Genomic DNA, 26,126 nt, shown 5'->3' on the forward strand with positions numbered 1-26,126 from the left:
AAAAAAATCGTCAAAATTCTAGATAGTATTTAAGTCCATCCCCCTTTCACCCCCTTATCTTTTTAGGGACGCAGCATGAAATTCAATGATATCTTAATATTATCTCATATTATGAGGTAGAAATCATAATCCTTTTTATACTATGCTACTTCACTATTGGGGAAATAAAGTTTTTTAGAATTTTAATTTGCTGCTGAAAAAAAGACTTAACACAAATAGAAATGTAAAAAATTAAATCAAAATCAATCAATATTCTACAGCGTCTGTGATTTCTTTTTCCTCCCTTTACGAACATCGTTCAGAAACTATGATATAATAAAATATGATAAAATAAAATATGAGCCAAAAGTAAAGATAAATAACAAAATATGGTAACCCAATTACATGCAACCGTTCAGGCAATTAAGCAACCCTTTCGGCAACTCCGAACGGAGGAATTGCGCTTAGAGTTTCACTTACACTTGCAGTTGCACATATTTTTCTCTCGTGTGATAGAGGCATTACACTCTCAAAAAATGTAATCATTTTATAGCATTTACTCATTTGCTGAAAGCAAATTTAGTCTGAGAGCAATGAATAGATATTACTTTTTAATCTACAATTATCTTTGCATTTTAGTTATTTGGGATTTTATCAATTTTAACACAATATCATTGTAATTCTCTATTTCTAATTCTGTATTTATTTAACTATCATATTGATTTAGTCAAAATTGTTTTCAACATTAGATTTCTGAATTTTCATGTTCCTCTCTTAAACGGAGTAAAGCTTATCAGAGATGTACTGGGTACCCGACCAGATTTTCATTACCCGGAACAGACAAAAGAATTTTATTACCCACTACCGGGTATCCCCCTTTTCTTTTGGAGAACAAATTTTCCAAAAGGTTCACAGTTTGATCCTGGACGGAACCAAATTCGGAAATTTTTAACATACGCCCGGTGGCTGAGTGGTAGCGCTTCGCGTTGTCGTGCCACAGGTCCTTGGTTCGATCCTCGGGCTGGACAAGATTGACCCAGCCTTTCATCCCTTCATTGAGTTGATACCAAGCATGCTTGGGAACTAAACACTGGGTTCCGCGTTGCACTGATCGCACAACAGGAACATCTGCTCTTGCACCCCAGAGCCCAAAGGTCGAGAAAACTGGGATGGATACAGTGGGCCTTCCCATCTAGGAGGTATTGCCTTGGACTTCTGTGGGCTGTCACGCCACTGAGTTTAGTTTAGAACAAATTTTTCTGTTGCGAGGCTATTCTCTTTCCATTTTACCAAGGTTTACTAAAAAATTGAATTCTGCACAAACCTGAAATTTAGCTGGATTATTAAGTAACTAATGCATTACATGGATTTCAAAACTACAGTTATTCTTATGAATAGTTTTAAGGTTGCTATAATTCTGAATATGGTAATATCGAACATAAATGAGTGTTACCCGGCAAAATTAACTGGTTCTGGGTACCCAGTACAGGGTAGTGAAATTCTTTTGTCGGTTCGAAGTAATAACTGGGAAATGAAAATTTGGACGCAGTATTACTTCCTCCTCGATACGCTACTACCTGATATTATAACGAAATTATATACACTATATGGCCAAAAGTAACCGGACAGCAGGTTGTCATGATGGTGGAAGAATAATGGTGTGGGGGTGCTCCTCGTGTTTTGTGTTGGGTCCGTTACTTCCTGTGGTTGGAAACATGAACTCTGAGATGTATATGAATATTCTGGACAAAGCTGCACTCCCTACTTTATGGCAATATTTCGGGGACGACCCATTTCTCTTCCAGCAGGATAACTGCTCCATTCCCACATCGCGGCTTGCACAGACGTGGTTTGACGAAATGGGTGTTCAAAACTGGACTGGACTTCTCAGATCTAAATCCCATAGAACACCTTAGGGACAAATTAGAGTGCAGATTTCGTAGTCAGCCAAATCGACCATCCTCACTGCAAGCACTCACTTCAGATGTGACAGAAGTCAATTCCTATCAAAAACTGGTGGAAAGTCTTAGGTTGTCATCAATGCAAAAGGGGGGCCAACATCAAATTAATGTGTGTCCTAGGACGCTCTAAGTCCATGCCACTGGATGTCCGGATACTTTTGGACAAATGGTGTATGATATCATATTAATTTTATGAAGTATGTCCGGATACTTTGGACAAATGGTGTATGATATCATATTAATTTTATGAAGTATGTTCGGATACTTTGGACAAATAGTGTATGATATCATATTAATTTTATGAAGTATGTCCGGATACTTTGGACAAATGGTGTATGATATCATATTAATTTTATGAAGTATGTCCGGATACTTTGAACAAATGGTGTATGATATCATATTAATTTTATGAAGTATGTCCGGATACTTTGGTCAAATAGTGTATGATATCATATTCATTTTATAAATTATGTCCGGATACTTTGGACAAATGGTGTATGATATCATATTGATTTTATAAATGATGAAATAATGCGACAAAGAATTAGTAACAATTAAAACTTATTACCTGATTCATGTACTTGGCTGTTTGTGTAACTCTAGCCATATTGAGCATACACTTCGATATGATCCAGCCCTTAGGTCTCACGTACTGGAAAAATAAATCTGATGTTAAAACCTGATTAAATATATTTGGAAGAAATGTGATAGATATACTATACTATTAGATTTAGGAAGGTAGGTATTTTATTTACGTCGCACTAGAGCTGCAAAATGGGCTATTGGTGACTGTCTGAGAAACATCCCTGAGGATGATCTGAATTCATGCCATCGCTATTCTGATCATCTGCAGAGTGGATAGCACTGATGGATAGCCCGACGACTTTCGCGCGAAGTCGAGCACTTTACGGTAGAACAGTTTAAAGAGGATCGATTACGTGGTCGCTACGCAGACTGATCAGAGTGGTTACTGTAGTATGGTATACTACATATTAATTAAAATCATTTGTTAATTCTAATTTCATCATCATCATTCATCTAATTTAATAATCATTGGTTAATTGTTAATTTGTTAATAATGTAATAAACAGCTTAAATAATTACGTAAGTTAATATTGTAACTGTTAAGTTTGTGATAAACTTTTAATTGTATGGTTTTTAATTTCTTCTTTTTACACTTGTAATTAATGTGATTTATTTGTCAGTATTCAATAATCCCTTGCAATAATTTCATGTAATGTTTAAGTTTTAAGCCTCAAGTATTTATTTTGTAACCTTGGGAAAGTAATCTTTCTCTGCATTTATGTTCTTCCTTTAAAAGAAGATTCCTCCTTTTGTTGCCTCGCTGACAGCAAGATGCATGTCCAGTCAGCAAACCCCTTTGTTGGATTGAGAAGGAATGAGCCCAAGTCCGCTTTCCCACGTTTCGGCTTGCATCAAATGCAAAGCGCCCCTTTTGATCTTATGATGGCACCAAGAATGTTCCAGAACGCTCCACAAAATTCTTTTCCAGGTGTGTCACCACTTTTGACAACCCTGCTTCATGTTTGGCATGGAGCATAACAATTAATTTCGCCAGTTGGCCAATTTTTGCAGCTCTGTGATTTGCCCCTCTGATCCTTCTCCGTCCAACCAATGCGATATTCGTAAAATTTTAATTTTTTTCGCTAGGTTTTTTTTGCCTATCTTCATAACGAAGAAACAGTTAGTTGTTGCTTGTTTTCCCCGTTAATGTGTTTGTCTGTTTTTCGGCTTAGGCCGAGTCTTCTTTGTTGGCATGTTTGCCAATGTGTTGATAATTCAAATATGTTAAATTTTGAATAAAATATTTTGTTTAGCATCCTTCACTATGGGTCTGGTGAGTGATTTTACTGTATAAGTTGTTTTCTCTTCCTTTTTTTCAGCATGTTCCTCGGTTGCACTTACCTGAAATTTTGTACCCACTTCCTATGTACCCCACTATCATCTTTTTCGGTCTTTACATAATTTGTCTCTAAATTGCATTTAATCCTAAGTTGACTTAATGTTAGTCACCCCCTTTTTTTCTCCCTTTTTTATTTAGCCACACCACAGTCACCCACCCGCTTACTGACCGCAGCCAGTGATGCTTGATTTCTGTGTTCTACTGGGAACCGTGCCTTTGTGATCAGTCCAATGCGGGACCTACTAGATTTAGACTTTAAAAGATTTAGTATTGCGCACAGTATACCTGATATGCGCAATTTCTAACAGAAAGCCAGTTCTTACTTTTGAAATTAAATAATGCTGAAATTTATAAATTTTTTCTTTTAGCTATCTTTTAGTTAGTTGTCTTTTAAAAAAGTGCAGTAGTAAATAGTGCGTAGATTAAAATCTAACAAACATATAAAGTAATTATTGTCGATGTCCTGTCTCCAACAGGACTGAAAGTAAGATGGAGAGAAATAAAATTAATAGTAAAACATTTTCATTTATAGCTAATATTCATGAGTAATAAAATAAACTCCTTCTACTCTATATTATAAACTATTCATCCAGGACCTGATCTAGAAATTCAGGGGCCCTAGGTAAAGAACTATATGTTACCCCCTAGTCGTTACTTTAGTGCTCGTTGTTTAGTGCTTTTAAATTATTTACGACGTAAGTAAATTACGATATATTACAGGGCTCGAAAAAACTCAAAAATTTTACCCGTCCCCGAGGACGGCTTGTCCAACAATGTACCCGTCCTTCTTTGAAACTAACCCGTCGCTTCTACATAAATAAAAATATAATTTTCTCCTATTTATTGCAAGCATTTATATAAATTGCCCAATGAATTAGTAGTTACTAGGATTACATTATACAGTAATAAAAGAAATATTAGGTTACTAATAGTAACCTATTATTTCCTTTATGAAATAATTTAAATGACAAAGGTCAAGTTATCTGAAATGTCAATTTATCCGAGGGTACTGCGTTTTTTAAATGAATCAAATATGACCCTTGCCAGTTCTACAATCAAGCCAATTTGATTTACAGAGGTTTCTGCACAGAAATTTAAAGGGGTTTTCCATTTAGGTAGATGTTCATAATTGATTTTAACGCTTCTTGCTTAAGACCGTACGCAATGCGCTTTTTTGAAAGTTCATTGCTGAAAAGCCCCTTTCAACCGCTGCAGTACTCCCAGACAGAGAAAATATCAATTCCACCATGAGCAGTATGTTGCTGTATTGTGGGTCATTTTGCTGCATTATGTCTTTATAAATAGCTTGGGCTCGGAGGCCTGAAGTTTTCTGGTGTTTAACGATGTTAGATGTATCTTAAATTTTAATGACACCCATCAAAATTTCAGATGTATTCCAACAAGAATTGAAAATATATCACGAACATTAACGGGAAAATGGCCGTCCACGCGGACGTCAGATTCGAGAAATTCATTGTCCGCGGGTAATTTTTGACCGGCGAGGACGGGCGGACGGGCGATTTTTCGAGCCCTGATATATTAGTAAATTTAAGCTTATTTTTTATTTCAATCTTTGTTAATTCATGGACTATTCTTAAGGAAACACACACACAAAAATTATTAGTAACATTTACGGGGCACTAGAAATAAGGGGGTCGTAAGCATGTGCTTCTCAGTCCTTGTGATAAATCAAGCACTGTATTCGTCACTATAATTTTTTTCGAATAACAAAAAAAGCAATCTTATACGTCTACGTTATGACTATCAAAAAAATCTTGGTAGTTATAGATGCTTTAATAAATTGTTAAACTATAATGAATTGATAATAAATTAGTTGATTTTATTACCAATCATTGCTCTTATTTTTTTAAAAAATTATTTTATAACAGCCGTTGAACATCCGACCCAATATTTTTGAGTTTACGACTACTAATGTTCAACTCCGTAGCCTTGTAATTTTGAACCCAATCCAGAAGACAAGGGAACTCTTGGATCAAGTATTGGGGGAGCTAACCCGCATTTGCGTTACATGGAGAGGAAGACCCCGAGAACCTTCCACGGTTAGCCTGACGGCAAGGGGACTCTTATCCTTCTACCACTCAGAATGTTTCCCGTCAGCACTGTGGTCGGTGCAAACTGGATGCGGAATTCGTATCGATTGGAATTCGAAACCGGATCACCTCATTGGAAGGCGAACGCTCTGTCCCCTGAGCCACCGCGACTCTCTTCTGTCTTACTGCAAATTAACTTTTATATTTGATCTTCAAATAATATTATTACGTAGTTGGAACGTTGGAAATACCGAGTACGTTAGTACACTGCCGCGCAGCTGTATTAACTGATTCGTCGAATTTTGAAAATCGATAACGGTATAATATGTGATGAGGAAATTAAATGGGAAAGGGAGAGGGGGTGCCTGTGTGGTTGGGCTAATAGTAAGTGTGTATGGGAATTAAGATATATTATTAAGTCTGTTGGTTTATTGGAATTACAGACATTTGCAGGCTTGTGTGTCTAATTTAGGCTTATAAACATTTCCCAAATAGAGGGCCAACACGAAGATACAACCAGGGTAACTGTGGGATTCTAATCCGCTACTTCGTTTTGCACTAGATATTGTTAAGCAATTTAACGACTTAAACAAGCATTTTTTAAAATTTAATCTTAAGTGGCAGTTAACAGAAAAAGAATAACTTTTCATTCTGATAAAGAGGTAAAATTTTTTTACGTATATGGTTGGTTTTGAATATTGGTAGGGACGAATTCTTGTGTAACTGCATGCTATATCCGTATTCAAAACTGGTGAATATTGCCACGGATCATAGTTCACAATGTTCTCTCCTCGTCGCATGGTGTCGCCAAATCTAGTCGTGTGGGCGAAATATGCACAATACTGGACACTTTGATGCATCTAAAAGAAATCAAATCGAAGAAATAGTTACAAAATTATGGCGCTTAAAGTAAACCAGACAGTTGGTTAAAGAATTCGCGATAACTTCGTTCTGCGACATGAGTAAAAAATTTCAGTTCGAAGTAGAGNGTTAAACATTTAACGCAACCTTGTTGGAAGTCGCATAAGAAGTATAACTTCAAAAATAGTTGATAAAAGATATAGGAAATCTGCGATAAATGAGTTATTTACGTATTTATATTGTGAGAAAATAATAAAAAACAATAGTTACGTACAAAATGAAACAAATAATTTAATCGGTAAAAATAACAAGGTCGTAAATCACTGTTAGAGCTGTGACCCAGGCGTCGTGGTTAATACCCACTCGTGTTCTGGGTTGCTCACCACACTGCGTTTATCAAAATACTGGTTCCAGCGACCCCGTGGGTTTGCTCGCCATCCGCAGTTTCAGTAGATTGTTGCGTAATTCTATGAATCTTAATTATAAATTACAATTTGGTTGGTCTAATAGTAAGTGTGTATGGGAATTAAGATATATTAAGTCTGTTGGTTTATTGGAATTACAGACATTTGTAGGCTTGTGCGCTTAATTTAGGCTTATAAACATTTGTCAAATAGAAGACCAGAACGAAGATACAACCAGGGTAACTGTGGGATTCGAACCCGCTACTTCGACGCTTTGCACTACACATTGTTAAGTAATTTAACGACTTAAACAAGCATATTTTAAAATTTAATCTTAAGTGGCAATTAGTAGAAAAAGCATAACTTTTCACTCAGATAAAGAGGTAAAATGTTCTTACGTATATGGTTGGTTTTGAATATTGGTAGGGACGAATTCTTGTGTAACTGCATGCTATATCCGTATTCAAAACTGGTGAATATTGCCACGGATCATAGTTCACAATGTTCTCTCCTCGTCGCATGGTGTCGCCAAATCTAGTCGTGTGGGCGAAATATGCACAATACTGGACACTTTGATGCATCTAAAAGAAATCAAATCGAAGAAATAGTTACAAAATTATGGCGCTTAAAGTAAACCAGACAGTTGGTTAAAGAATTCGCGATAACTTCGTTCTGCGACATGAGTAAAAAATTTCAGTTCGAAGTAGAGGTCTACCACCCTCTGCTTGCTATCGTTCGCCTACCCTCAGAACAACTTTCTTAGATTCTTAAGAATATCCGAGATCGTTTGCTTCAATTATTTGCAACCCCGAACTGTCTGAGGCTCCCTGATCGTTATTTTATACAAAATTTACCTGTTGTTTAATAATGGAGTGTTTTAAATTATTTACAAGTACATTAAATTATTTAAAAAAAAATAAATTTTAAAATTCAATAACTCCAAAAACTAATTTGAAATTTCAAAGGTTAAGATCTTTTATCTTTAGTCTTAAGAATATGTGGCTGTAAAATTATGTATTCAGAACTTTATTTCGATTAACATAATTTTATTATATTCTTTTACATTGAAATATCTGAAAAACCATCAAAATAAACTAATTACTCTAAGACTAATTCAAAATCTAAACAAAGAGAATCATAATGAGCGTTATCATCAGACAAAAGAGAACGTGGCTGCCAAAAAAAAAAATAATAATAATTTTGATTAGGTATATATTTTAACACCTTGAAGGTATATACTGTAAACTTTTCTCTGAAAATGTGCAAAATTTCTTTCTTTTTCTTAATCCAATGATTTTTGCGTTATAAGAGTGAAAAGCACAGAGAAAATTTCTGAAACTGCACAAGCAGTAACTTTTTGTTTCTAATGCTAAGAGAAACTATAACGATACATAAATGGTATAATGGTTTAAAACTTTTGCTTCTGAATTTAAAATTTTTTTTATTAGAAATAAATTTTTGCACAATAAATTATTGCACAGTGAAATTCCGCAAAATGTGCACAATTTAAAATGTAATTTCAATTACTAAATTATTTAGTGTGAATGTAGCCATTTTTTTTTTTGAAGATTTATTTATTTATTTTTGAAGAGTTAGATCGAGTTCTACTACTGAGAGAGAGGCCTCTTACCACTTCTCCGTGATTAACATACTATTAACAGCCATGCACGAGTAAAAACACAATCTTATTTCAAACCGGTTATGAAAATAATATAATTAATGAAGTGAATTCTTGAATGAAAATGATAAAAGAGTTTATGTTTTTACGAATCCATGGCACTTACTCTCCAAGGGTTCTGTGGTGTTACAAAGCTTTCCATGCAGTTTATTCTTTGCAATCGTATCTCTGGAGGAACAGCTGAAATAAAATAAAATAAGTCCTTTATTTACGTACACATACGAGCTTGTGTTGCTCAATACAAAGAACGGCTTATAAAAACAAAGACACAAAATTTGGGTTGCGGTGGGATTATGGAATGCTCTGAGGGATTTCGGGATTGAGTACTCCCCTGAGTATAGAAAACTTTTAGCTTATATAAGTGAGCTTTCGCGAGTGTATGAATTAGGTCAATCCTTTTAGGTAGAGACAAACCATCTGCGTTCCACTGCAGAACGTTAAGGCTAACCTCCGAAGCATGGCGAAAATGTCGGTGAGAAGGCAGCCAGATGAAATGCCGAAGTTGTAGACCACTTTGCCGTTACTGGAACGTTGTCCAGGGTGCACCACGAGGATCTTCTCAAGTCCTTACTGCCCCCTCTGTAACTCTAATATCCCTATGGCTCGACACCACCTCCACCACTTGGGGGCGACTCCGAGACTGGGCTTTATTGGAAGGCCAGAGAACTTATGAGGCAATGACTTCGGTCAATTTATCGTCGTGTCATCTTTACTTCTGTTCCTGTTCATTTATTTTTATTTTTGCCTTGCTTTCGGAAATAAATTTTAAAAAAAAGTGAGCTTTCTGTGGTCAGAGAAAGTTAAATGATGAACAGCCCGAAAGCTTTGCCTATTTTTGATGGCAAACTTTTTTTTTTCTACTCTGTTTTTCGATGTTGCACTCATAGAATGATGTTTTGTTAATTGAATATCGATGGATGGAAAACCACAACGCCAAGTAAACACGGGATTGACCACCACACAGTCTTGATTAATTGTAGTTAATACGTAAATTTGCAGTTGGCTTTCAATTTACCCACCTCTGCCAGTACCAAAACAACAACGAATAATATACAAATTGATCTGAGTAAAATCGATCAACATGCATATAAAACTCAGTAAATGATTTTCTGAGAGACATATTAGTGAACTTGAGTAAGTTAGCTCGTTGCCGATTAGTTTTTACCAAATTCACTAAGAACTTTTACTTAGACTTAAGGTTCATTTAGAAAACACCCAAAGTCTGCCAGTGGATTTGTCAGCTGGAAAAGTCAACGTAGGGTTTGGCGGTTAAAAAGCATGATGAGGTGATTTCCACCACCATTTGCCCAACAATCCAAATTAGGGTAATTTAATGCGTATATGCTCCAGTATTAAGGAAGTTCGCAATTAAAGAAGAATCTCAAACCGTCGCCAATAAATACATTTGCTAAGTTCTAGTGCAACGTTAACAGCCATTTCAAATTAGTATCTCAATCCACTGAGATAGGCGAATTTTAGCAAAATAAATTAAAGTTGAATATTTAAAACTAAATAAGATGTTTCCGTCAAGAAGTCTACGAATTAAGTGCTTGAACTTACAACATAAGTGAACTTACAACATAAACAATGCATAAAAGTAACTTCATTAATGAATTTTCCGCCTTTTACTAATGATTTTTCACTAAATATTGTCCAGAGACAGATTAATAAGATCCAAATTATTTTGATGTGCATTTTATTGAAGAAAGGAAATTGTTAACTGATATTAAGGTAATAAAAATAAAGTTCTTTGTTTATGAATCATAATCATAGCGTCTTAAAAAATAAAATACATTCAAGGATTTGCTGCTTATGCGATCTCCGAAATTGCTTTTAGGTGAGCAGCAATATTTGCGAACGGAACGACAGATCACCGAAGAGCCATTACATTATGACCACCCTACATCTATAACAATAGGCTCGCCCAGGTTTTCATGGTTTCTCGACCAGAAACAATGTTTTCATGAGGCACATTAGGACCCATAATAATCCTCATAGAACAGTCCCTGACGTCTGTAAGCTTCTTGAACATAGTTGCAGACCAGGTTCACCCATTCATGGCAACAGTTTTTCTTGCGGGGGATGGTGTTTACCACCAGGCTAATGCACCATGTCATAAGGGTCGAATCGTCGAGGAACATTCCAGTCACTTTCAAGTCATGTCTCGACCTCCAAATTCACCTGACCTTAATCCAATAGAGCATTTGTGGTCCTACTTGGAAAACCAAATTCGAGCTGCCACGCTACCCCCTCGCAATGTGAGGGAATTGCAGGACCAGTTGGTGAGCGCTTGGTACCAGATACCTCAGACTACCTATCAGACCTTGCGGAATCATTGCCACGGCGGGTGCTAGCAGTTTTGAGGGCTAAAGGTGATCCTACATGCTATTAGCAGGGTGGTATTAATGTAATGGCTCTTCGGTGTATATGGAGATTTCTTCAGTGTAGCATGTATTAACTTCTTTATTGTGACTTATTAAATTTCAAAAATAAAAATTTTCGATATTCTTTCTTCTGCAACCAAAACAAAATGGAATCTCTTTTTTTCAAGTGCTTCTGCTTTTCCACTTAGGGAAATTTTGCTTCTTATTTTCTGATGAGAAAAAAACGTCCTACTTTAACGATGATTCTAATTGAAATAAATGAAAACTTAATATATAAAAGCCTGGAAATATCTTCCCCGCTAGAGGGAGTATTCAAGCGTTGCGATGGTGAATTAGGAAATTAAAAACGCTCAATTTTTACCACTTTTCAAACAGCAAAATCACCTCAAAGTTGCATGTAAATTTTAAAAAAAAATGAAGATGAAGTTTGATGAAAATGAAGAAAATTTTATAACTCTTTTCATCAGTTTACAAGCTGATTTATTCGGAATTCTGCAGAGAATCATGTCTTTACTATCAGTCCACTGCGGGACGAACACGCGTTAAAGTAACGAGTAGAGAAAAGTAACGCTAAGTGAAAAGTAATGCCCAGAGAATGGAACGCAAAGTAACACGGAAAGCAAAGTAACACGGATCGCAAAGTAAATTGAACGCAAAGTAACACGCAAAATTAAATAACACATAAGAGTAATGCATAAAAAAGTAAATACAAAAAAATGATACAGAAATATGCAACGCTTAAAAAATAACGCGTGTATTTAACGCAGAAAGAAAGGTAACGCGAAGAATATAACAGCTCGTTAAAGTTATGTATAATTAATCTTCAAGTAACAAAAGTAAAACTAGTAACAATTACAGGTACAATGCGTAAAATAACCATAAGAAAAAGTAAACTTGTAAATGTAACATATAAATTAAGTGACGCATTGAGAAAAGTAAAGAATAAAATGTAAAGCAAATTAATATTAAGCATAAAGCAAATTAACGTGCAAAAGAAATAATGCACAGTCGCCTTTTCTCGCGCTTACTTTTTTGCGTTACCTTATTTTTCCGCGTTGATATTTTACCTGTTCATTTTCCATAAGCTGTATTTATCTTATGCGTTACGTTTAAGTGTTCTATTTCCCGAATTTATTCTTCTTACTTTTATTTTTCTTTTACGTTACTTTTAGCATATGCTTTTCTCATGCATAATTTTACGAGTTTCCTTTTATTATGCGTTAGTTTTGCTTTTACGCATTACTTTTCTTTATGCGTTTGCTTTTAGAAATTTACTATTGTTTCACATTTTTTATTAAAAATTTTATTATAAGTTCTATTGAGTAGCAGTGCTTCAGGGGATAGAGCGTTCGCCTTCCAATTTAGGTGAACCGGGTTCGAATCCCGCAAATGGCTGGTCAATATGAATTCCGCATCCAGCTTGCACCGACCACAGTGCTGACGGTAAATATCCACAGTGGTAGAGTCCCCTTGCCGTCAAGGTTCTCGTGGTCTTCCTCTCCATGTAACGCAAATGCTTGTTAGTTCCATCACAAAGTCCTCCACGATGGCAAATTTCTCCCAATAGTTGATCCAGGAGTTCCCTTGTCTTCTGGATTGGTTTCAAAATTACAAAGGTATGGAGTTAAACATTAGTAGTCGTAAGCCCAGAATTGGGTCGGCTGTTCAACGACCGTTATAAAATAAAATATAAGTTCTATTATTCGTTTATTTATTTATGCTTTATTTTTCTTTTACGAGTCTACTCATCTAATGCGTTACTTTTAAGCTTTTACTTTTATTATGCTTCACTTTAACGTGTTTTCTTATCATGCGCGTTATATTTTTCTCCTTACTTTTTTATGCATTACTTGATTGTAAATGAAAGCATGAAAATATGCGTAACCTTTTTTTGCAAGATACCTTTAATCGTTATGCTTTCCTTTTTCTTATATATTACCTTTCTCTATATTCTTTTACCTACACGTAGCATTTACATATTACTTATACTACATGTTAATTTTCAATATGCTACAATTTAATTAAATGAAATTTTTGCTTTATATTTGATATTTAATTTTTTTAAAAGCTTGATGCTTCACGCGTTAAATTTCTTTATGCCTTTCTTTTATTTTTACGCGTTTCCAACTCTTATGCATACGTTTCCACTTTTACTTTTTTTATGCATTGCTTTTACTCGTTACACGCATTATATTTTACGCTTTATTCTTTTAAACGTTACTTTCACTTGTTAGACGCATTATCTTTTTTTTTCTACTCTTACCAGTACTTTTACATGATGCTCTACTGCATTTTTAATTCCATATTTTAATGCCTTTACATATAACTAGGAGGCTCCGCCACCTGCTCGCTAACGCTCGCCAACCCCCGAGAATTGCTACGCAATCCTATGTGGTTCACGCCGTGAACCATGGCTCGCTGCGCTCGCTCGCCAATGAACACAATGTTCTAGCACAAAGACATAGTATTTTATCATCAAAGACATAGTATTTTATCATCAAAGACATAGTATTTTATCATCAAAGACATAGTATTTTATCATCAAAGACATAGTATTTTATTTATGTAGANTAATATCCCTATGGCTCGACACCACCTCCACCACTTGGGGGCGACTCCGAGACTGGGCTTTATTGGAAGGCCAGAGAACTTATGAGGCAATGACTTCGGTCAATTTATCGTCGTGTCATCTTTACTTCTGTTCCTGTTCATTTATTTTTATTTTTGCCTTGCTTTCGGAAATAAATTTTAAAAAAAAGTGAGCTTTCTGAGGTCAGAGAAAGTTAAATGATGAACAGCCCGAAAGCTTTGCCTATTTTTGATGGCAAACTTTTTTTTTTCTACTCTGTTTTTCGATGTTGCACTCATAGAATGATGTTTTGTTAATTGAATATCGATGGATGGAAAACCACAACGCCAAGTAAACACGGGATTGACCACCACACAGTCTTGATTAATTGTAGTTAATACGTAAATTTGCAGTTGGCTTTCAATTTACCCACCTCTGCCAGTACCAAAACAACAACGAATAATATACAAATTGATCTGAGTAAAATCGATCAACATGCATATAAAACTCAGTAAATGATTTTCTGAGAGACATATTAGTGAACTTGAGTAAGTTAGCTCGTTGCCGATTAGTTTTTACCAAATTCACTAAGAACTTTTACTTAGACTTAAGGTTCATTTAGAAAACACCCAAAGTCTGCCAGTGGATTTGTCAGCTGGAAAAGTCAACGTAGGGTTTGGCGGTTAAAAAGCATGATGAGGTGATTTCCACCACCATTTGCCCAACAATCCAAATTAGGGTAATTTAATGCGTATATGCTCCAGTATTAAGGAAGTTCGCAATTAAAGAAGAATCTCAAACCGTCGCCAATAAATACATTTGCTAAGTTCTAGTGCAACGTTAACAGCCATTTCAAATTAGTATCTCAATCCACTGAGATAGGCGAATTTTAGCAAAATAAATTAAAGTTGAATATTTAAAACTAAATAAGATGTTTCCGTCAAGAAGTCTACGAATTAAGTGCTTGAACTTACAACATAAGTGAACTTACAACATAAACAATGCATAAAAGTAACTTCGTTAATGAATTTTCCGCCTCCTACTAATGACTTTTCATTAAATATTGTCCAGAGACAGATTAATAAGAATTACTATTCAGAGACAGATTAATAGAATTTTAGCCAAATAAATTAATGTAGAATTTTTAAAACTAAATAAGATGTTTCCGTCAAGAAATCTAGAATTAAGTGCTTGAACTTGCAACATAAATGAACTTACATAAACAATGCATAAAAGTAACTTCGTTAATGAATTTTCCGCCTCCTACTAATGACTTTTCATTAAATATTGTCCAGAGACAGATTAATAAGAATTACTATTCAGAGACAGATTAATAGAATTTTAGCCAAATAAATTAATGTAGAATTTTTAAAACTAAATAAGATGTTTCCGTCAAGAAATCTAGAATTAAGTGCTTGAACTTGCAACATAAATGAACTTACATAAACAATGCATAAAAGTAACTTCGTTAATGAATTTTCCGCCTCCTACTAATGACTTTTCATTAAATATTGTCCAGAGACAGATTAATAAGAATTACTATTCAGAGACAGATTAATAGAATTTTAGCCAAATAAATTAATGTAGAATTTTTAAAACTAAATACGATGTTCCATCAAGAAATCTACGAATGAAGTTCTTTAACTTACAACATAAGTGAACTTACAGCATAAACAATGCATAAAAGTAACTTCGTTAATGAATTTTCCGCCTCTTACTAATGACTTTTCGCTAAATATTGTCCAGAGACAGATCAATAAGATCCAAATTATTTTGATGTGCATTTTATTGAAGAAAGGAAATTGATAACTGATACTAAGGTAAGAAAAATAAAGTTCTTTGTTTATGAATCATAATCATAGTGTCTTAAAAAATAAAATACATTCAAGGATTTTCTGCTTAGGCTATCTCTGAAATTGCTTTTAGGACAGTAACGATATTCGCGAACGCAACGGCATGTATGGAGATTTCTTAAGTGTAACATGGTAATCTTTATTGTGGCTTATTAAATTTAAAAAATAAAAATGTTCGATATTCTTTCTTCTGCAAACCAAAACAAAATGGAATCTCTTTTTTTCAAGTTCTTTTGCTTTTCCACTTAGGGAAATTTTGCTTCTTATTTTCTGCTGGAAAAAAAAGTCCTACTTTACCAATGATTCGGATTGAACTAAATGAAAACTAAATAAATAAAAGCCAGAAAATATCTTCCCCGCTAGAGGGAGTATTCAAGCGTTGCGATCGTGAATTAGGAAATTAAAAACGCTTAATTTTTACCGTCCCACCGTGGACTGATCGTTAAGACACGGTTCCCAGCAGATCACCGAAGTCAAGCATCATTGGCTGCGGTGTCAGTGTGCGGGTGGGTGACCACTTGGATCAGTCTGCGTAGGAACCGAGGGTGTGCGGTATGGGTCCTCGTTAAACTGTGCAACCGTAAAGTGCTCTACTTCGCGTGCAGGTCGTCGGGCTACCGAAGCGGGGGTGTCATCCCCTCTGCAGAGGATCAAAATTGTGATGGCATATCTTTGGATCATCCTCAGGGATGTTGCTTAGGCTCGTCGCCAATAGCCCATTGTGCAACTCTAGTGTGACGTAAATGAACTACAACAACAACAATAACAGCTTAATTTTTACCACTTTTTAATTTTTACCACGATCCGTCCACTGCGGGACAAACGCGCGTTAAAGTAACGAGTAGAAAAAAGTAACGCTAAGTGAAAAGTAATGCATAGAGAATGGAACGCAAAGTAACACCGAAGGCAAAGTAAATGGAACGCAAAGTAACGCGTAAAATTAAATAACGCATAAAAGTAATGCATAAAAAAGTAAATACAAAAAAGTGACGCAGAAATATGTAACGCTTAAAAAATAACGCGTGTATTTAACGGATAAAGAAAGGCAACGCGAAAAAATTAACAGCTCGTTAAAGTTATGTATAATTAATCTTCGAGTAATAAAAGTAAAACTCGTAACAATTACAGGTATAATGCGTAAAATATGCATAAGAAAAGTAAACTTGTAAATGTGACATATAAATTAAGTGACGCATTGAGAAAAGTAAAGTATAAAATGTAAAGCAAATTAATGTTAAGCACAAAGCAAATTAACGCGCAAAAGAAATAAAGCACATTCGCATTTTCTCGTGCTTACTTTTTTTACGTTACTTTATTTTTCGCGTTGATATTTTACCTATTAATTTTCCTTAAGTGGTACTTATCACATGCTTTACGTTTAAGTCATATATTTTCCGAATTTTTTGTTCTTGTAAATTACTTTTATTTTTCTTTTACGTTACTTTTAGCATATGCTTTTCTCACGCACAATTTTGCGAGTTTCCTTTTTTTAGGCGTTAGTTTAACTTTTACGCGTTACTTTTCTTCATGCGTTTGCTTTTAGGAATTTACTATTGTCTCGCATTTTTTATTAAAGATTTTATTATAAGTTCTATTGAGTAGTGGTGGTTCAGGGGATAGAGCGTTCGCCTTCCAATAAGGTGAACTGGGTTCGAATTCCGGCGATGGCTGGTCGATACGTATTTCTGATCCGTCTTGAACCGACCCCAGTGCTGACGTGAAATATCCTCAGGGGTAGGCGGATCATGGGTTAGAGTCCCCTTGCCGTCAAGCTGAACGTGGGAGGTTCTCGTGTTTTTCCTCTCCTTGTAACGCAAAGGCGGGTTAGTTCCGTCAGAAAGTCCTCCATGAAGGCCAATTTCTCCCAATAGTTGATCCAGGAGTTCCCTTGTCTTCTGGATAGGGTTCAAAATTGTAAGGCTACGGAATTGAACATTAGAAGTCGTAAACTCAAAATTGGGTTCGCTGTTCAACGACGGATATAAAATAAGTTCTATTATTCGTTTATTTATTTATACTTTACTTTTCATTGAAGAGCCTACTCATCTTATGCGTTACTTTTAATCTTTTACTTTTATTATGTTTCACTTTAACGTGCTTACTATCGCTTTACTTTTTTATGCATTACTTGGATGTAAATTAAAGCATGAAAATATGCGTAATTTTTTTTTATGAGATACTATTTATTAATCGTTATGTTTGCCTGTTCCTTACATTTTACCTTTCTCTATATTCTTTTATCTATACGTTAAATTCACATATTACTTTTACTGCGTGTTAATTTTCAATATGCTACCATTTAATTGAATGACATTTGTTACTTTGTATTTGATATTTAATTTTTTTAAAAGCTTGATGCTTCACGCGTTAATTTTCTTTATGCCTTTCTTTTATTTTTACGCGCTTCCAACTCTCATGCATACGTTTACACTTTTATTTTTTTATGCATTGCTTTTACTCATTACACGCACTATATTTTTCGCTTTACTCTTTTAAACGTTACTTTCGCTTGTTAGATGCATTATCTTTTTTTTTCTAATCTTACCAGTACTTTTACATGATGCTCTACTGCATTTTTAATTCCATATTTTAATGCCTTTACATATAATTTTACTCGTTTACTTTCTCTATGCATTACTTTACTTTATAGTCTGTTACTCTTACGCGGTTACCTGCGTCACTATTTCATTCCTTTATTTCAGATTATATTGCGCTTTCCGTTTACATTTCGAGCATTAATTTATGTCGTTTATGTGTTTACTTTTATATTGCTGCATAAATTAAATTATGATTAAATATATTAAAGAAAAGTATTTTTTTGAAGAAAAAAAACTCGAAAACATTTAAAAATTCAAGAAAAAAAAACTTGCAAAAAATACAGCAAAAATAGAAACATAATTTAAAAATAATAAGACGACGGAAATTCTTACAGAAAAATTGCTAAGATTGCCCTTTTAAACTGCTAAACAAAATATTCGTGTGCATCACAGGGGCACTAGGTTAACTGCAACCCTTTTATTTTCTTATCTGGTTGCAGTTACTGCACTTTATGTTGTTATTGTTGTTGTTACTTATTCCACTTAGCCCAGAACAAGGCTAGACCAAGTCCAGAAGACCGTTCACCGACAGAAAATTATATACCATCGCCGGACCCTCCAGGATAAAATTCTTTTCTAGCCCCATACAGGACAGCAAATGATCAGGTGTAGCTTGGTGCACATTACATTTTAAGCATGCAGTGTAAGTCCTTTCATCCTGAACAAATGTTAGTCCACGGGTATGACCACTGATTTGTCTTGTGATAGCTGTCTGCAGTTTCCTATCACCTTTTAGCCCCAGGGAGAACTATTTTGTTGATACCAATCATGACTAGGTACTGTACTTTATTCATTCTGTTACGTTTATTCCGTTTATTTATATTAAGTTTATTTAAGCAGTTACCGTACTTTATACACTGTTCTTTTGAAGAACAGTGAGGTAGAGAGTATTATGAAAGTTATTCACTGAAAAATTGTGTTACTTCATTTTGATAATAGCTTAAGTAGGTCCACTTGGTCAGCTCCCATTCATTAAATAATCTTCGATGTAGAATTTTGATAAAAATATTCTGCTTCATTATTTAAAAAATGGGAGCCTTAAACCCCTCCACCACGATAAGGTGGGACCTTTTGGAGGGGACCCCCACCCGTCCAGGTTGCTTTATCTGTTCGTACACAAAACAACTTTTAAATTATTTAACTGTTTTCTTTTAAAGAAAAGCTTAAGAAAAAAAAAACTATTTTTGTTAATTTCCCGATAACCACTTCTACGCCTCAAACTGTGATTTTACGGTTACCAACCCTTATTAATAAAAAAAAAATCTTAGTGCTTAGTAATACATTTTATAGTTTGTAGTCTTATAGTGTTTAGTAATATATTTTACAGTTTGTAGTTTTATAGTGTTTACTAATATGTCAAAAGTTATACAGAATTAGAGGTTTGAAAATGGTTATTATGATTTTTACAACTAAGATATTATGAACATGAAATTAAGAAACTCTGTAAACTTAACCCGCAGCAACCTGGAAGTCCGCTCTAAACACCCAGTTTTTATTTTTTCTATAGATAACTTTTTGGTACATGTAATAATCTTTGTGAAGTCATTGAATATGGGTCTCTTACGGTTCCCAAGCCTTTGTGAAGTGATGTAATGTGGGTCTCTTCTGGTTCCCAAGCCTATGTCACGTGATGTATTGTGGGTTTCTTATGGTTCCCAAGCCTATGTCACGTGATGTACAGTGGGTATCTTATGGTTCCCAAGCCTTTGTGAAATGATGTACAGTGGGTATCTTATTGTTCCCAAGCCTTTGTGAAATGATATACAGTGGGTATCTTATGGTTCCCAAGCCTTTGTGTAGTGATGTACAGTGGATATCTTATGGTTCCCAAGCCTTTGGGAGGTGATTGGTTGTTTTCTCAAGTCATGGCCAATACGAAATCATTCATCATCGAAATAAGAATCAAACTCACGTAACAATAGAAAAAGTATTGCCTTGTATACTTAAACAACTAAATACTAATAACTACTCTTCATAATCAAATTTTGAAAATTTAAAGATAGCCAGAATAACTTAGACATTTATTGTTATAAAAAGCATCAGATTTGCTTTTCTCTTGATACACACATTAATTTAGTATAAACCAATGACCAGAAATATTTTTTCATAAGGAATAAGCTTAAATATAATAATTATATAAGGAAATAATAATGAATGAATGATTGATTGTATTAAAAATTTTGAAAGGAGGTGATACCGGAATGTAACTTTTCTATTGAGAAGAATTTGAATTCATTATTTCTTTGACAATGATTCCGGTTGCAGTGTGAAATCCCTGATTTTTTTTAATTCTCCTATGTGGTATACTTAATCAACTGTATAAACAACACTTTATGGCCGCCTCAAGTATTTCTTTCCTACTTTTGCTATACATGCTTACACTGATTAGCTTTAATGTTAATTTATTTACTTTACCAATCGCTAAAAAAGATGTTAATTTTTTTTTAATTTTTTTTATTTTATTTTTTTAATTTAAAATTTTCTTTTTTTTAAATTTCATACTTTTTTGAAATATATTTAATGTAAGCTGATATTTTTTGTGCCAGTCTATTGCTAAAATTAAGAAACTAAAATTAAAATTGAGCCCAATTTTTCTGGGGGTTGAAATTAAATTAAATATTCACGAAAATTATCCCTAAATTTCTCACATAAGGAAAAAAGTTCCTAAATGTAGTATAATTATCTTTAAAAAGAATAATAATTTATCTTTTTTTATAATTTTTAACTTTAAAAGTTTGAATCGATGTTAATTCACGAAAATATTTTTTATCTGAAATATTGATTTTGACTTTTAGACAAATATCAACTATCCGGTCCTCGCTAGCGACGCTCATGCCCAGCAATATACAAAGAATATTGTCTACGAATCAAAATGCTGTGAAGTTAAAAATTGATTGAAGTATGCTATGTGATTTTCAGAAGGATATAAATTTTATGTGAACGAATTCTTCACTGTTTATGTAGGATTAATGGAAAATTCGTATGCTATCTTCACTGTTTATATAGGATTAATGGAAAATTCGTATGCTATCTTCACTGTTTATGTAGGATTAATGGAAAATTCGTATGTTATCTTCACTGTTTATGTAGGATTAATGGAAAATTCGTATGCTATCTTCACTGTTTATATAGGATTAATGGAAAATTCGTATGCTATCTTCACTGTTTATGTAGGATTAATGGAAAATTCGTATGTTATCTTCACTGTTTATGTAGGATTAATGGAAAATTCGTATGCTATCTTCACTGTTTATATAGGATTGATGGAAAATTCGTATGTTACGATCATAAAAGAAACTAGCAATTATACTTCAAAAACTGAGGAAAATAAATTGTTAGAGAATCTGATCTATTGTGTAGTAATTTTGTTAATTGCATAGTGAATAGTGTTCAGTAAATTTTTTAGAGAATTGTATTATTAGAAATTCTGTTTCCTTCTTTCATTATAATTAAAACTTTAAAACTAGAGCTTAAAAATGGATGTGTTTACTGGTGTTTTTGAACAAACTAGATGGAGGGTACTGAGTAAAAGCTGCGTCAGTTCTATGGCGTACAGAAAGAGGGCAAACTGGCAACCCCAGGCATCCATACACATTGGCACGCCACTCTTTGCTTTCTGATCATTTTATCTTCTGCATAATAAGAACTGAAATTATTAGCGCTTTGAGGCAGTGCTTCATCAAGAGTATATAAGATTTCCGAAAAGGACATAAAAGAGGCCAAACTAAATCATGAGCATGAAAAGTTCACTGTAGTACCAAATATAGTTTATTTCAGTAAATTTTTTTACCATCTATTTTATGTCTATCTAGTTAGTAGTATGAAGATCGAGTTAGCTGATATTTTACTGTCGTAAAATTTATCTTTTCTTAGAACTTGATCACGTGGACTGATGCCGCTTTCCTTCTGTACCTTTCATACAGTTAGTTACAGTTTTGTAGTTTTTTTTTGCAAGTTCTTCATTTGCGTATCCTATTTCGATCTTTATTTTAAATAAGTTTAAATTTTTCTTAGTTAATTTTAAAAATTTAAGTAGTTTTAAAGAAATTTTTTATCCCGTATTATTGAGAAACAGCTCGCTTGGAGCAAAATAGATCTTAATTTTTAAGGTAGTTTTTTTTTGTGAATAATTAATTTGCTTGTATAACGTCATTAGAAAATCTCAGAGCAAAATGTCTCTGACCTTTACTTATATTTTTTTAGTAATAGTTTAAATTTGATATCAGTCACTAATTTCATCTCATGCGAATGAGAAAAATTTTTTAAAATTTTAACTGTTACTGTTCTGGAGTTTGTGCCTAACAGAAAAGAAATCTAAAGTTTAGAAGAAAGAAATGCTTTTTAATTTTCAGTTTGCTTTGCATGTATAGCTGAAAAATATTTTACTTTCTAAGTTAGAAATTAATTCAGGAGATTTCGAAAGAAATAGATTACTTAATTTGCGAACATCTTGAGAAGAATTTTTTCAGCGGTTAAGGAGAAAAAAAATTTTTGGAGAATAAGAAAAAAATTTAATATTTGCAACAAATTTAGAGAGCCAACTGTGGCTAATATTATTAAACTCTAGCAGAAGCAAGAACAGACACAACAACAATAACCCAGTTAAAAGAAAATAAACCTGCGAGAAAACGGAAGACTGTATGGTGTGATAAAATGGCTCAGATGTAAAGTTAGAATTAATGTATCAAAGTGATTACTATAAGTGATGTATCAAATTTAGAGAACCTACAATAGCTAAGGTTATTAACTTCCAGCAGATCTGAGAACAAAACAACAATAACCCAGTTAAAAGAAAGTAAACCAGTGAAGAAACGGAAGACTGTATGGTGTAATAAAATGGCTCAGATGTGAAGGGATGAGTAATGTATCAAAGTGATTACTTTAAATGATGTATCAAATTTAGAGAACCTACAATAGCTAAGAATAATAAACTCGAGCAGATGTGAGAACAGACACAACAAATATAACTCAGTTGAAAGAAAATAAATCGGCGAGGAAACGGAAGATTGTATGGTATGATGAAATGGCGCAGATGTGAAATGATGATAAATGTATCAAAGTGATTACTTTAAGTGTTGTATCAAATTTAGAGAACCTACAACAGCTAAGGTTATGAAACTCCAGCAGATAAGATGTGATATTAGACACAACAACAATAAAGCGGTCATTAAAAAAATACGTCTGAGAGAAAAAATGGAAGATATCACATATGATATGTTGAGATAAATTAGTTGAGATGCAATAGGCTAAAAACAGATGGAAAAAATACTTTGTAGGATAGATAGAGATGACATTAACTACTTGAGGCAGCCAAAGCCGAAAAAGTGATAAATGGAAAAAGAAGAAAAATTTTAAATTTGAAGCTTTTACTGAACGAGTTATGGATTTAATAATTTAAAGGAAATCTATTGAAAAACTGAACTCCTTGAAACTCACAGAGCGGAGAACGAAAACAGAGACCACACCTTCCGACCCTTCTTTCTTTCCGCTTTCGCCAAACGATCTTCATCCTGCAGATCAGGAGGAGATGATTCGAAATCTTGAGATTTCAACCAATCCCATACTTTTAAATACACCTCTTCATTATAAGTTCCTCTATCCTTCCAATTGAAAACACCAGCGTTCTTACCCGGTATCCAAATTTCGGGACCTTTAATCAATAAATACATCCTGCTCATTTCGTTCTCGTCCTTTTTCCCAATCCTTTTCGGAGGACCAAAGGTTTTCTTCACCCAAAACCTGTACTTTTCCTCACAGTTGTAATCTCTTTCCTTCTTTCCGAACCTATGGAAGAAAAACAAAAACAAAATTTTTTTAATTCTGGGGAATCGAATTTAAAACACGAAATTACTTATTTAAGTACAAGATAACACTTTTTTAAATTTGTACTTTTAAATAAAGAGATACAGTTGTATAGTATATTTATTTAGATCATACAAGTAATGATTCTGATAAGAAAGAAATTTAAAAAAACTAAAAATATATTTAAACGAGGGAATTAGTAAATCAATAGTTACACGATAACTGCAATTAGATACAGAAATCAGGTTTTTTTTTTAAAAAAAAAGGTAGAAGCAGAATTAAGCAAAATTAGATACAGAAATCAGGCTTAAAAAAAAAAAGAAGGTAGAAACAGAATTAAGCGATATTAGATACAGAAATCAGGTTTAAAGAAAAAAAAAAAGAGGGTAGAAACAGAATTAAGCGAAATTAGATACAGAAATCAGGTTTTTTAGAGAAAAAAAAGGTAGAAACAGAATTAAGCGAAATTAGATACAGAAATCAGGTTTAAAAAAAAAAAAGCGGGTAGAAACAGAATTAAGCGAAATTAGATACAGAAATCAGGTTTTTTAGAAGAAAAAAAAAGTAGAAACAGAATTAAGCGAAATTAGATACAGAAAACAGGTTTTAAAAAAAAAGAAGTAATATCAGAATTAAGCGAAACATAACTTGATACAGATAGAGTAAGAAAGGTACGGAGTTGTACATAGGTTGTCATTAACCCAAAATTGGGTCGGCTGTTCAACGACAGTTATAAAATAAAATAATAATTATAAAGTAGCATAATTATTTAAAAACGTTGGAATGAGCTGCAGTCAGCGAACTTATTTTTAAAATTTAAAGAATTAAGTTGGGTACTCTTTTTTAGATACACGTTTAATTTAAAACTGTATTAAATCTGTTAAGTCTTTTAATTTTTTTAAGAATAAGCGTAAGACGAAACTTAATTATTATTGTAACTATTTTTTTTGCGATTGAAGTATTTTATAAATATAAGTAGTATTAATTAATAAGCATTAATCAATTTATTGATTTTAAACAAATCTGACAGAGCAGTGTTACCAAAAATGTCAATTGCTCAATGTAGTACCATTAATTTTAAATTAAAAAAGTGATAATTTTAAACACCGCTTTATGAAATAATATAAATAAATATTATATAATAACTGAATGCATAATAATAATAAATTAATAAGATAATAAAAAACTTATAAATTATTTATTAATAACTAATTTTAACATTAATAGAATTATTTATGAACTTTAAGGTAAGACAAAACTATTGCTATTATTTTAGTATGTCAGTAAGTAAATGCACTAAAAAATTCCTAATTTTGCATTAATGATTAGGTTAACAGAAATATTTATTAACGCCATAAAAAAAAATCTAATCAAGTTAACTTGATGTATTTGATTTAAAATTAGTCAAAATTTGCATACTAACCTAAGCAGAGTTTATTTATTAATTACATTTTGTATTCGGGAGTATTTTTTATTTGTTTACTGTTTAATGTAAACACATAAATCCATTTAACTTGACAATTTGGGAAATTTTTTTTTGTAGAACATGGTAATTAAAACATTAAACAAGCTTTATTATAAAATCGTAATTTTACAAAGCCCCAAAACCTGTGTAGTACTGAAAATATCCATCAACTTAATGGATAAAATCTTAATTTTATTTATTCGACAATCATTCATTGGGAAATTTTAAAATCTTCAAAACTTTGCTTTTTGGAGAAATATCAGACATTTGTAATAAATGAAAAGAATTTATGAAAAATTAAAGTCGAAAATAAAAAAATAAGTACTTACATTTTACTTTGCATACAATTGAAATTCTGAACATAATACGTTTCAAAGTAATTGAAAAATTAGGATTTCTTTAAATCTTAAAACTAATTCTATGAGTTATCATTTTAATTTGAATATTTACTAGTAAAAATAAGTAGAGTTTAACTTACACTTTCTTCAGAAGTTTCGCCATCGCTAAATAATTTTTTTTTTAGATCACAAATGATAATTATCATACAAGCGTAAAATCTCCAGAGAAAATGAAATTTAATTTTTAGAACACGATGACG

At 33.2% G+C, this 26,126-nt stretch overlaps 1 protein-coding gene and 1 long non-coding RNA gene across 2 annotated transcripts in view; both read right to left on the bottom strand.

Moving 5' to 3' along the window:
* LOC139426356 (uncharacterized) overlaps window positions 1-6,769 on the bottom strand; it is a 10,352-nt gene extending 3,583 nt beyond the window's left edge. The window contains exons 1-2 of the long non-coding RNA XR_011637610.1: window positions 6,593-6,769; window positions 2,509-2,592 (exon numbers count right to left, since the gene is read on the bottom strand). This is a non-coding gene — a long non-coding RNA (uncharacterized lncRNA). The remainder of the gene's footprint in view (window positions 1-2,508; window positions 2,593-6,592) is intronic.
* Window positions 6,770-7,551: 782 nt separating this feature from the next.
* On the bottom strand, window positions 7,552-26,029 carry LOC107439905 (uncharacterized). Its single transcript, XM_043040265.2, has 4 exons — window positions 26,007-26,029; window positions 23,891-24,045; window positions 8,965-9,038; window positions 7,552-7,761 (listed from the first exon to the last, which is right to left on the bottom strand). Exons 1-4 carry the CDS (start codon window positions 26,027-26,029, stop codon window positions 7,552-7,554), a joined length of 462 nt encoding a protein of 153 aa, XP_042896199.2.
* Window positions 26,030-26,126: the final 97 nt, after the last annotated feature.

This window comes from Parasteatoda tepidariorum, chromosome 9, assembly GCF_043381705.1.
Source record: "Parasteatoda tepidariorum isolate YZ-2023 chromosome 9, CAS_Ptep_4.0, whole genome shotgun sequence".
Lineage (NCBI taxonomy): Eukaryota > Metazoa > Arthropoda > Arachnida > Araneae > Theridiidae > Parasteatoda > Parasteatoda tepidariorum.